This window comes from Caretta caretta, chromosome 2, assembly GCF_965140235.1.
Source record: "Caretta caretta isolate rCarCar2 chromosome 2, rCarCar1.hap1, whole genome shotgun sequence".
Lineage (NCBI taxonomy): Eukaryota > Metazoa > Chordata > Testudines > Cheloniidae > Caretta > Caretta caretta.
In genome coordinates this window covers 249,893,537-249,906,779 of record NC_134207.1, presented here as the reverse complement: position 1 = coordinate 249,906,779, position 13,243 = coordinate 249,893,537, and the positions used below count along the sequence as shown (strand labels likewise).

The following is a 13,243-nucleotide window of genomic DNA, read 5'->3' as shown; positions in this document are numbered from 1 at the left end:
CTGAGTGTGTAAGACAAAGTGACTCCCAATGAAAAAGCCAGGGTAGCAGAAGGCAGGCCCATACTTCATTAGTCTGTGGTTTGTGAACTACTGGATAGAGTCATTCCTTATCTTAAAATGTGGCCATTGCTCTAGCTTCTCCTGGTTGATTACCAACCCATTGACAATGGCCAGCTGTTCATATGCCTAGCACAAGATGACATCTCCCTTTTGTTCCCCTACAAAATCCCTGTTCTCGGTCAGCCCGTGCTGCTTTCTGTAGCTCCCATAGGCCAGAAACAGCAAACCGCAGACACTGAGAGCTGCGGGTGGCCGTGCCTGTGGATGGTCAATGTAAAATAACTGTCTCTCGGCCTGCCAGCGGATTACCCTGACAGGCCCATGGGCTGCAGGTTGCCCACCACTGAACTACACAGTATTTCTTTTTAACAGGGGCTCAGTCAACTTTATGTTCATCTGAATGTTTGTATTGCATAGTTCTGATTGATTGCCATTGAGCTCGCTTGAAAATGAGTAATTTTACCAGGTTTCCCATATTCAGCATAGGGAAATCTGGTCACCCTACATATCCGTGGATATACATTTTGTATCTGCACAGGGCTCTACTTATCCACTGAGGGCAGGACAAGAAGAAATTGGCTTAAGCTGCAGCAAGGGAGATTTAGGCTAGACATTAGGAAAAACTTCCTTGCTGTGAGGGTAGTTATGCATTGGAACAAATTACCTAGGGAGGTTGTGGAATCTCTGTCACTGGAAGTTTTAAAGAACAAAAACCTGCCACGGACGGTCTAAACAATACTTAGTCCTGCCCCACACACCACACAACAGAACCACTAACCCAGGAACCTATCCTTGAAACAAAGCCCGTTGCCAACTGTGTTCACATATTTATTCAGGGGACACCATCATAGGGCCTAATCACATTAGCCACAATATCAGAGGCTCGTTCACCTGCACATCTACCAATGTGATATATGCCATCATGTGCCAGCAATGCCCCTCTGCCATGTACATTGGTCAAACTGGACAGTCTCTACTTAAAAGAATAAATGGACACAAATCAGACGTCAAGAATTATAACATTCAAAAACCAGTTGGAGAACACTTCAATCTCTTTGGTCACTCGATTACAGACCTAAAAGTGGCAATACTTCAACAAAAAAACTTCATAAACAGATTCCAACAAGAGACTGCTGAAGTGGAATGAATTTGCAAACTGGATACAATTAACTTAGGCTTGAATAGAGACTGGGAGTGGATGGGCCATTACACAAAGTAAAACTATTTCCCCATGTTTATCCCCCCCCCCCCACTCCCACTGTTCCTCAGACGTTCTTGTCAACTGCTGGAAATGGCCCACCTTTTTATCACTACAAAAAGTTCGCCCACCACCTGCCCCCCCGCTCTCCTGCTGGTAATAGCTCTCCTTAAGTGATCACTCTGGTTACAGTGTGTATGGTAACACCCATTGTTTCATGTTCTCTGTGTATATAAATCTCCCCACTGTATTTTCCACTGAATGCATCTGATGAAGTGAGCTCTAGCTCACGAAAGCTTATGCTCAAATAAATTTGTTAGTCTCTAAGGTTCCACAAGTTCTCCTTTTCTACAAGGACAAATGTGCATATAGAAACATGCAGCCTGAAATCCCAGGAAAGACAAGGCATGGGTAAATAATGCAATACTAAAACACAGTATCTAATAAAGAATAAGCTATTGCTATGTCAATTGGCATGAAAGACAGTCTTTCGATTTTATGGAATGGGGACGGAGCTACCTACACTACAGAGCTTTGAATCTGGTAACTATTTCTTTTTACTTTATTTATTTTCAAATCTAATAATAAACATTAAAGGCCACTGTGCTAGTCCTGTTTCAAGTGCTGTTTTATTCTAGACTCATGCATATGGATACTGCTGGTTTGTCTAATTTCAAAGTTAAATGAGTTTGACAGGGTAACACCTGAGCAGGGTAGTGGTTTGTTTGTTTTTTAATATCCTGAATTACTATTGATTACAGGGACTTGTTAATTCCCTCTGTGGTGCTTTTGGATGCATGACAATAGACACTGTTAACCATTATTATGGAAATAACATGCATTGTTTTGTAGTTATGGTACTCAATTAAGTCATGTCATTGCTGTAAGAGCCTTAAAAATTATATTAAGCTGTCACAAGGCTTTTTTTTGAAAATTCTGGCTCTCCTGCTTTAAATAATGTTTTTTTAATCCCATATCACCCTTCAAGGAGTGATGTAGATAATCCACATGAGGCACTATCAAAAATACTGTAAAACCTAAACATTAACCTTTTTGAACACAGAATTATCAGGGCAATGTCTGGTGTGGTTAAGTTAAGTAACTGACATTTTCCCTTTGAAAGTTCACAGAAGGGCACATTAAACTATACGTTGTAGATGCACACTGAGATAGTTTATAGAATACGCATTTTCTTTTGCAAAGAGCTATTGAAAAAAAAGAAGGTTGAGATGTATACAGAAGAGGCCGGTGAATGTCAGTTAATTTGCAGGTAAGAGATGGAATAACTTTTTAACTTCCAGTTCACCTACGTGAGGGCAACAGAGCAGTGGTGCACTGAATTACCATTTATGCCTAAACATGCCTTTCTTTGGAGAACCATTTGCCCAATGTGGAAGAGGCGTACAGTTGGTGAAAACCCATTTTAAGAATATAGAAAGACACAGCATCACAAAAAATAATTTTACTTAGTACTTTCACAGGACCTTTCACATTCAGTGCTCATAAACTTTAACTCATCCTTCGCATCTGTTGACTTCAGTAGGGACACAATAGCTAATTACAATAGTTTAACACAAAGTTCACAGTGCCAATTTGATAAGGTGGCAAAATAAACTGCAACATAAAACACACATTCAAACCAGAACCCTTTGGGCAATAATGAGAGAAAATAAGAGTTTTCCAAAAGCCATCAACAGCACAATAAGCTAAAGCTTTTCTTCAACATATGTATTAAAATAGATGTACATCTTTCAGTTAGAACAAAACTCAGTAGTGAATGAACTACACACCCCTGCATCATATGTAAAAGCACTATGCCAGAAATACCATATGCTCATGTAAATCCTACATATCCAAACAAGACCACAAAAAGTATAGTACAATTACTATATCAGCATGTGGGATGAGTGTTTTACAAAAATGGTACTCAATGTTGTGGTATACTTTCATATTAAGAGAAAGCTGGCTGATGAGACATTTAGACACCCTGGACCAAATTAGGCCTTAGGATGCCTATATATAATTACAGTTAAAGTCAACAAAAGCATCCACAAGCAGAATTTAGTCCTCTGGACAAATATGAATTAAAATGTCTTCTATTGTCACTAATGGTTTGCTTACATATATCTGTGACATGACACCATACAAGAAACCACCACATTTAGTTCCAGTACTGGAAAGACCATTCATATACACTTAAACCAGCAAAGGACCTAAAGCAGAGCCCCGTTGTAGTCCAGCCATGATGGAAGACAGATCACCATGCTCACAGTTTTTATGTAGATTCATAGATTTTAAGGCCATGAGGGACCATTATGATAATCTCTTCTGGCCTCCTACATAACACCAGCCAAATGGTTCACTAATAATTCTTCCATAAATATCTTTTGCTTTCTTTCTGAGACCTGTATCTTTGAACCCATTTAAAAGCTACATCAGAAAAGAATGTTAATTAATACCCTGTAGTTAGTGTCAAAAGCTTATTGATGATCAAGCAAAATGGCTCCACAGAGTCTCTTTTGATCAGAACTAGTGAAGACTTTGCCTCTAAATCCTGATTGTGCAATTTCAGTGTAATAGAAAGGTCTGGCATCTGATTGCAAATAATATGGTAATTTGCTCTGCTGTAAATGTAATTGGCACAGATTTGATTGAAAACTGTATGTTCTCTCATTTTTAAACAAAAAAAAAAAGAGTGGATTAGTACTCTGGTTTCCCTTGCGTACAAGTTCTTACTTCAGTTGTGTTACAAATTTTAAGACCAAAGTGCTTGCAGCCCTTCTTGACTTTTGTGGTGATGCCCCAGTTCTCCTGTTGGCTTCCCAAGTCATTTCCGCCCGCCTGGCCCTCCTAGAGGTTCATCTTTCCCTCTCAGATGTTAACAGTTATGGAACTTCCTAGTCTTAGCCTTCACAGTTCTATCCAGTGCTAGTCTGTAGCTCTGCCTCTCTACCAGTTCTTCCTCCTATTGGCTAATGTTCTTGATTATAGGTTCTAATGGAATGACATGCATGAAGTGGAAGTGTCACTGTGTCTTTGTTTCCATAGCAAACAAAAACCTTAGTTTTACCAGATGATGTGAGTCAAAGAACTGACAATGAACTCATAGATTCATAGATAATAAGGTCAGAAGAGACCATTATGATCATCTAGTCCGACCTCCTGCACAACGCAGGCTACAGAATCTCACCCACCCACTCCTGCGAAAAACCTCTCACCTATGTCTGAGCTATTGAAGTCCTCAAATCGTGGTTTAAAGACTTCAAGGAGCAGAGAATGCTCCAGCAAGTGACCCGTGCCCCATGCTACAGAGGAAGGTGAAAAACCTCCAGGGCCTCTTCCAATCTGCCCTGGAGGAAAATTCCTTCCTGACCCCAAATATGGCGATCAGCTAAACCCTGAGCATATGGGCAAGATTCACCAGCCAGATACCCAGGAAAGAATTTTCTGTAGTAACTCAGTGCCCACCCCATCTAACATCCCATCACATGCCATTAGGCCTATTTACCATGAATATTTAAAGATCAATTAATTGGCAAAATAATGTTATCCCATCATACCATCTCCTCCATAAACTTATCAAGTTTAATCTTAAAGCCAGATAGATCTTTTGCCCCCACTGCTTCTCTTGGAAGGCTATTCCAAAACTTCACTCCTCTGATGGTTAGAAACCCTTGTCTAATTTCAAGTCTAAACTTCCCTATGACCAGTTTATATCCATTTGTTCTTGTGTCCACATTGGTACTGAGCTTAAATAATTCCTATAGGAGTTGTGCATCAAGGTAATCAGTGCTGATGGGTTTATTAGGATTTACCAGTTCTCTTCCCTGAGAACAGTTTGCTCACATGTCGTAAGTCCGTTATGGAAGTGTAAGATTTCCAAGAATGGTGTTTAAACAATTTTTCTGTAAGGATATGGTGAAACTGGTACACTGAGCTAACTCATTACCTAAAGGCTGAAGTACTGTAGGCACCCATAATAAACAAGTCTTGGAGGAATATACACATTTTAAACTGAAGTCAATGGGTCTATTCATATGCTTAAAGCTAAATGCATGCTTAAGTACTGTGCTGGATCAAAGCCAGAGTTCTCAGAATCTTGCAGAATCAAGCCTTAACCTTAAAAATCTCCATCAATTATAAAAAATTGTTTGCAGTGAGTTTTTCACAAAAAACAAACATGATGGTGTTATATTGTAAGTAACAACCTTCCCCTCTAACACACACAATTAAGCAAGCAAGACTAATGTTAAAATTGCTGGCAACTCTACCTACTCCCACCTGAGTCTTCTATGAGCTAACACTAAATAAGGAAAGGCGTACTTGTGGCACCTTGGAGACTAACAAGTTTATTTGAGCATAAGCTTCAGAGTAGCTCACAAAAGCTTATGCTCAAATAAAATTGTTAGTCTCTAAGGTGCCACAAGTCCTCCTTTTCTTTTTGCAGATACAGACTAACACGGCTGCTACTCTGAAACTAAATAAGGACGACATTTTTAAATTTGCACCAGCTCCACCATCTGCTATTTGCTGAACTGGTCATGGTGAGTCAGCCAGCACTCAGCACTGAAGCACAATGTGTGATATTTGCATCATAACACAGCAAACCAAGCATCACATTACAAGGAGGATACCTGTTGAACCAAACTCCAAATACTTGAGTTTAGTAGATTAGAAGACATAAGACTGAGAGGTGCAGTAGAATCCAGGAAATTATTGAAAATTAATGACCTGGGATTTTGTATAAGCATTCTGTGTCAGCAGTATGGCCCTGCAGCTGCATCAGCTTGGTCTCCTGAAACCTAGTGAGCTCAGTTGAGTCACATCAGCTAGTGCCCCTTATCAACCGCCCCTTCTGACTGGTTGAGGAAGCCAGCAGGACTCTTCTTAAGTCCAGCCCCAGCCCCAGCTTGTTCGCTGCTTAGTGCAAGTGCCTGCACATTCTCAGTCTCCCTGCACCCAGTCCCAGTCCTGTGCTGGAACCCAGCCCTACCCCTGCCTGCCCCAACTCAAGGCAATGTCTCAACAGGCAGCTCTAATTCTTGGTTCTGACTCTGCCTCAACCCTGGACTCTGGCCTTCATGCCCTGGCTCCTGCTCTGCCTGCTAAGCCTTACTCCTACTCCATCCAGTAGGCAAGACTGGTCATGACCCAATCTCCTGATGACTTTTAGCTGATACTTAGCATATATAATACCATTTATATAGCACTTTCTATCTTTAAAGCACTGTACGTACTTTAATTAATCCTCACCTCACCCCTGTGAGGTAGGGTAAATTATCATTCCTATTTTACAAATGGATGAGCTGTGAAATCTCCTAAATGAAACCACAGATTCTTATTCTCAGTAGATAGAGGTTTCTTTTCCTTAGTAGATAATGTTCAGTATTATAGGGTAAAATATTCAAAAATGCACCAATTGGCCCCTTGCTTTCTGTACCCCATTTTTGTGCTAAAACTCAATATTTACATCTCTAACTACTTGGGTTATATCCATAGTCAGATAGAAGTGAAAATACTCAGGTCTGTAGCTGAAGTACAATTCTCCCCTACAGAATTTGCCCCTTCTTAAAGCAAAAGTGAAAACAGCAGACAAAAAGAGGGTCCTGTGGCTAGGGTACTTACCTAGGACTTGAGACCTGGGTTAAAGTCCCTGATCCATCTCAGATTTCTTGTATGACTTGGGCCAAGTCAATTACTCTCTCTGTAAAATGGGGATAATAGCACTTCCCTACCTCATAAGAGTGTTGTGAAACATTCAGATACCCATATAAACATAAACATTCAGATACCCATAAAGGGGGCCACATACGTATCTTACACTGACAGACGATCTATATAGCCTTGGAGAGATCCTCTGTAATTTGCATCCTTATATTTTCACTAAAGAATTTATTTTATATAGAGGTTACATTACAAATTACTCATTTATACTCAGACGGCTAAAAGCAGAACTTAAAGTTCATGTTGCATAAGGGTTTTTGATTTTGCAACAGTCATATACAACAGCACACCAAGAGGTAGTTGGATACCAAAACCTGTATCTGACTATTCTGACTCTGACACAGTGATCCATATTACATCAATTAGGGCTCTGCTCTTTTGAGTTAATGCTCTGGATTTAAAATGAGTAGTGACTGCATGCCCCATGATCTCTTTTATTACCCTATCAGTATTAATGCTGTTCAGAAGAATAAGTTCAAAGTATATTTTAGACTGTTTATTTGAGCACTCAAATTTTCTAAGACCGGGATATTAGTACTAGATGTTTCATAGAAGCATCCAGCAATTGGTTTTCAATTTAGGAAGCTTCTGGAAGGTGGGCTGGGCATCTCTTCTCGGGGCGGTCCTCTGCAGCTGAAACCCATCGTGACTGGTAGAAGGTGGTGGGAGAAGTTCTTAGAGGGGTCACACGGACCACTTCCAGACAGGTCACCCCATCCTGGAACTCCCCCTGATTGGTCAAATCTTCTCTCGGGGCATTCCTATCAGGGCAAAACCCATCCCGATTGGTAGAGGACAGTGGGAGGAGTTCTTAGAGAGGTCCATGACACACCTTGCTTCCGGTCATGTGTCCACCTTGACCCCAGAAGTAATACCCCATGGGGTAGGACTTCCGGTGACTGGTGGGCAGGCCTTATGGGGTCAAGGGGCGGGGTTAATGTTTGATTGACGGTAGGGCCCTAGCAAAATGAGCTCCCATCAATAGCTCACAGTCACACCCGCTCCCCTTGCCAGCATCTAATGACAGTTGATCCAATCCATTCCCCTTCCCCTGTAGCTTCTGCTCAGTTCTATAATTTTCTTATCGGTTTGCCAGGCATAAACAAGGATCCTGATATGCTAAACATTCTCCTTTAAACTTAGAATAGATGTTAGTTTTATTTACAGACCAAAATTAGGGCCTAAGATTTCTAGTATCAAAAAACATTCCAGTGGAGAGCAGCACCAACAGGCAGTGCTACTGCAGGAGTAGCCCACAATTATTCCATCACCATACTCTGACCAGAGCAGCTCCTTTCAGGGCAAGAGAAATGGAACCTCCCTCTCATTCCATTCTCCAGGGGGCTAAAGGAAAAGTAGGGATTTCCTGCCCCCAACAAGGAACTAAAGGAGCAATGAAGGGTCCCTCTAACTCTCATATACCCGAATGGGACTAAAGAACCAACTTTTCCCACTCGTATCCCCTACCATCCCAAGGAGAAACAACAGGAGAGCCTCACAGACCCAGCAAGCACATACAGCACAAGTGCTCAACAGCAGGTGACAGCCTTTTATCTCATCCCCAGATGGAAAACAGAGCATCTTTTTCCAGTACATCTACCTCTTTAAGGCAAACATCTACCCACCAGTTTTTATATATATATATATATATATATATATATATAGCCCCCATCTCTCTAGTATCAGAAGCTTGTAAAAAGTGCTCCCATGACTGCACAAAGGCATAAAAAAACCACCCCGCATGGCAAATTGAGACACAACTGTCTCCACTTTCCCCCACTCAACAGAGTGGCATGAACCCGCAGATGCCCCTCTCTTCCTTTCTTTCCTTAGAGGTCCTTTGCCTCCATAGTCTGCCACTTTTCTGCTTCTCTCCTTGCCACAGTAGCCTTTGCTCCTTCTTCTCAGTCACATTTGTTGAAGATTTCATTCCGAGGCTTTCCAGAAGACCCAGCTATAGGATTATTATAATACCATCCACAATATACCAGCATGGCTACTGTGAACAGCAAAACTTGTCCTCCTTTAATACCAAAATTTCTTCAGTATCAAATATGTCTTGGGCATTCTAATCCAACAAAATGAATTACCTACCTAGGTTTCAGCAGAGGCAGGATGTAAATAAGTCCAGTTTTCTCTGAAAGGAAGAAACTTGCTCCAATTTAGGGGAAAAATCTGTAATTTGAAGCCTCTGTGATTCTGTATTTTCAGCTACCTAAAAGCCATGCCTTTCCGGAGAGTGAGTGAGTGAATTAAGTCTAGTATTTGATTGAAAGGATTCACAAATATTTACACTGCAGAAGTTTGTGAGAAGGTAAAGCCCTCATTAGGCCTCGGTGAAAAAAATGCCAGCTAATGTTTAAGGGACAAATGCCACCAAGTGCTCATTTCCTGAATAAATTTTTCCAACAGAATTACAGTGAAATGTTCTTTAGAGCTGTAAGCTCTGGGAAAGAAACTCCTCAAGCCTTGTGAATGACTTTCGGTTTACTCGCTGGTGAGGTGATTATCAAATGTTAAAATACACCTATTGAGCTTGCAATGGATAATGTCTAAAACAATGCTAATAAAAAAAAAAGGCATGACACGAGGAACTCAAACTGCTCCAAGCATCAGAATCATTGGGGCTTCTGTAACTGACAGTAAACTACAGATAAAGTTTGTTGTGTCCCACGACTTAAGCCTCAAGATGGTTATTACTGCTGCTGTGGTGTGTGAGGTAAACCTCAAGCTCACTGATATTTACTTATATGGGCATTTTAGAATGATGTCGTACACAATTGCTGAGCTGCAACCTGATGAATATGCAAATCAACCACTTTATTCTGGTTAATATAAATATATTTGAGAGATGGAAGGAAAACTACAGATCAAGATTTTCAAAATTGGGTTCCTAAAGTTTAGCTTCATACTGTAAATCCTCTAAATAAGAATTTAGGAGCCTATTTTAGGCACTCATCTTTTTAAATTTCAGAACGCTATCAGGGCAAATCAGAATATATTCAGGAACTGTCTCTTAGACTAGCTTTTCACATTCATGAAAGCAATTTTAGATTATCTTATTTGGCCTACTGTTAGCATTTGTTTTATAATTCTACATGCTGTTCCTACAAACTTCACCCACACCTCCCCATAGCCAGGAGAGGGAGATAGTGCCAAAGTAGCCAGGCACAGTGTAGTGCTCTCTGCCAACACTACAGGCAGGATGGGATGGCAGAAGACAATAAATAGCTTTTTGGGATCCAACTGGCACCTGGAAAGGACATGTTTTGATGGAAGGGGCAGAAAGAAGAAGCCAGAGAGAAGCCTATATTTAGCAATAAAGGTGGCAATTCTAAGGGAAAGTAGAATATAGAACTTCTAGTCTTCCTGCATTTTTAATAAAGAAAGTACAGAAGATGAAAAGAGGAATACAATTATTTAATGTCTGCTCAGAATTCATCAATATTTGGAGAAAATTATGAAGATGTGCAGTTTCCATTGTGGTATGCAATCAAAACTGAGCAAAATCTGTATCTGTTTTCAATTTGGTAAGTGGTTTGACTCTTAAATGCAGTTCTTAAAGTTATTTTCCTTTTCAAACCATGAAGTTAACATTGCTTGTCAGCTGTCTAGCAGATTCTTAAACACGCTAGCTTGTATTTTATTTAAATACTACTCCTTTTACACAGGAATACATTGTATAAATATGGAACGTTTCACTTATTACTTTTTGAAAGATCAGCAACTGCCTTTGAATTTTAGAGGTGAAAAAGGTCTCCAAGAGACTGTAAAAGGGATAATTAGCTTTTGAGACATTATTTGCTGTCTGTTTTTTACTTCTATTTTGTATTACAGATAACGCAGTCTGAGTCACGATCAGTTGTTTTAAAATGCTCCTCAGTCGAAAGAATCCCACAGTTTGTTTCTATATGTGCTTCATTTCCAGATTTTCTGCTCTTTATCTCACTCCCTCAGGTTTCTAAGTACCTATCTCCATGGCAACACTCAATAATGTGGGTGGGTGGTGTTATCACGGCAGGCTTCCCTACAGAAGATCTCAGACATATGGATTATTTATGAATTTGCATGACAGCACCTACTGAAATATCATTTGGGCAAATTTACACTTCCCTGAAAGATTGAGGCTTCAAAGAATGACAACCTCACTCAGTGTCCTCAGAATCAAAACCGGACACTCAAAAAGCTGAGCTCAGGCACCAACGGGAGTGGGCCCATTCATTAGTTCCCATACCTAATTTGCTGCTGCCTAAAAGTTTCTCTTATCCTAAATAAGTACCTGTTGTCATATCACATAAATTCTAACTTACTGCTGTTTACTCCAGTCCATGACATTTGAGATATTTCTGATTTCGGACCATAATACTTGTATTTTGTGGTAGCCATATTATTAGGACATTAAAGAGACAAGGTGAGTGATGTGTTATTGGACCAACTTCTGTTAGTGAGAGAGACAACCCGCTGAGCTTACACTGAGCTCTTCTTCATTTCTGGGAAATGTAGTCTGTGTCACAGCTACAAGGTGGATTTTTTAGCGTAAGATATTTCCAGGGACCATTCAAGGTGTTAACACCCCTCTAGTCATCGTGGGGAAAGCAATGGGATGGGAAGGCAGGGGAGGGGGGCTAAGTGGGTTATAGATTGTTGTAAGACACCATAAATCCAGTGTCTCTATTCAGCCCATGATTTTTAGAATCTTGCAAAGTTATGAATTTAAGCTCCCAGGCTTGTCCTTTGAAGGTGTTGTGCAGGGTTCCTTTGAAGATGAGAACAGAGAGGTCAGATATAGAGTGATTCATTTTGTGAAAAGTGTTCGTCCACAGGTGGTATGATGTTTTTGTCTTTTATCATTTGTGTGAGTTCACTGTGCAAGTTCATTCAAGAGCATAGTCATTGTCTAGTTTCACTCATATAGTTGTTAATGGGGCATACTACTTGCTGTGATAAGTATGTAGAGGACGCATGAATCCTGAAGGTGTATTGGGGAGGGTGTTGAGCATCACAGCAGTGGAGATATGACTAGGAATTTTGCATTTGTTGTTCTGGTGCCACTCTGAGCTGGTGTGTCCTAGTCTTTGGGGAGCTTGCTTCTGATGAGCTTGAGGGGTTGGCTGAAGCCCAGAAAAGGGGATTCAGAAAAGATTTCTTTCAGAATGTGGTCCCCATTGTATATGGGTTGTAACTGTTTAATGATATCCCATATGGGTTCCAGTTTGGGGTGGCAGGAGCATAAATTTATAACCTCGCCCACCTTGTCTCTCCAGAATATTTCAGACATGTGACAGTTAAATAAAATGTCAGGTACAACCTGTACCACTGTTGGGAATCACCAGAAAATGCTACTGTAGATGGTCTTGCTAGTTCTATGTATATGAGTCATTAGCTCTTAAGGCAGCAAGCGGGGGAAAGAGGTTTGTCAGCTGTGGCAGTTTAGTTTAGATACCAAGCATATCATCTGTAAAATCTGTCTTCCATGCCTGACTCTCTAACTCATAAGAATCTTTTTAGGTGCACCTGCTGCCTCCAGGTTGCATTCATGCAAACAGCCAACACATTAAGACATTACAGGGTGCCAAAACATTACCCAAGAGGTCAAGAATATCTGCCAGTTTCTTCAAAATACCATATTGCATTCCATGAACTTGTTAAAGACACAATTTTTAAAAATTTGAGCATGTCTCTTGACTGTGGACAAATACATCAGCTTTTATCTATCTACTGAGAGTTTATTACATTAGATTTTACAATGCATTTTAGTTGAGGCATATGCAGGAAGCAGACCCTGTAACAATACAGAACATAAGAGGTAGGTTCTTAACCAGTTCACCTTTTTGGGGGGGACTGCTTTTATTCAGTTTCTTATGTGTCTTAACTCAAACAACAAACGCTGGTAGCAGGGTGTAAAGGGAGAGGGCAGAGGAGAAGGAAGGAATTAATATTAAATGTAGAAAGCATCTAAAGATACAACCTTGACAGAAGCTTTGTCGTTCTTCATCCTTGGATATAAATTTGGAGCTGCAGGCTGCGAGAGTATACCTAGGTATGCCAGATATTGCTGAAGAGACTTGGCCAAGTCCACATCCTTTTCCAGCTCATAATTCCTTTCGTTATCAGCAGCACTCCGCTTTGAAGTCCTGCACATCAAAACCAAGGAAAAGAATGTTACCGGCATAAATGATATACACTGAACTCAGAAAAAAAATCACTACATTTTATATTTGAAGCTACAGGAGTTAGCTCTGTGTGATGGTTCTTAACAAA

General features: G+C 40.4%; 1 protein-coding gene across 6 annotated transcripts in view; it reads right to left on the bottom strand.

Moving 5' to 3' along the window:
* Positions 1 to 13,243, bottom strand: part of PTPRN2 (protein tyrosine phosphatase receptor type N2) — a 1,070,187-nt gene that overhangs the window by 618,974 nt on the left and 437,970 nt on the right. For all 6 annotated transcript variants that reach the window (XM_048837619.2, XM_048837620.2, XM_048837615.2 and 3 more), the window contains one exon: positions 12,951 to 13,116. In XM_048837619.2, coding sequence (XP_048693576.1) covers positions 12,951 to 13,116 — 166 coding nt within the window. The remainder of the gene's footprint in view (positions 1 to 12,950; positions 13,117 to 13,243) is intronic.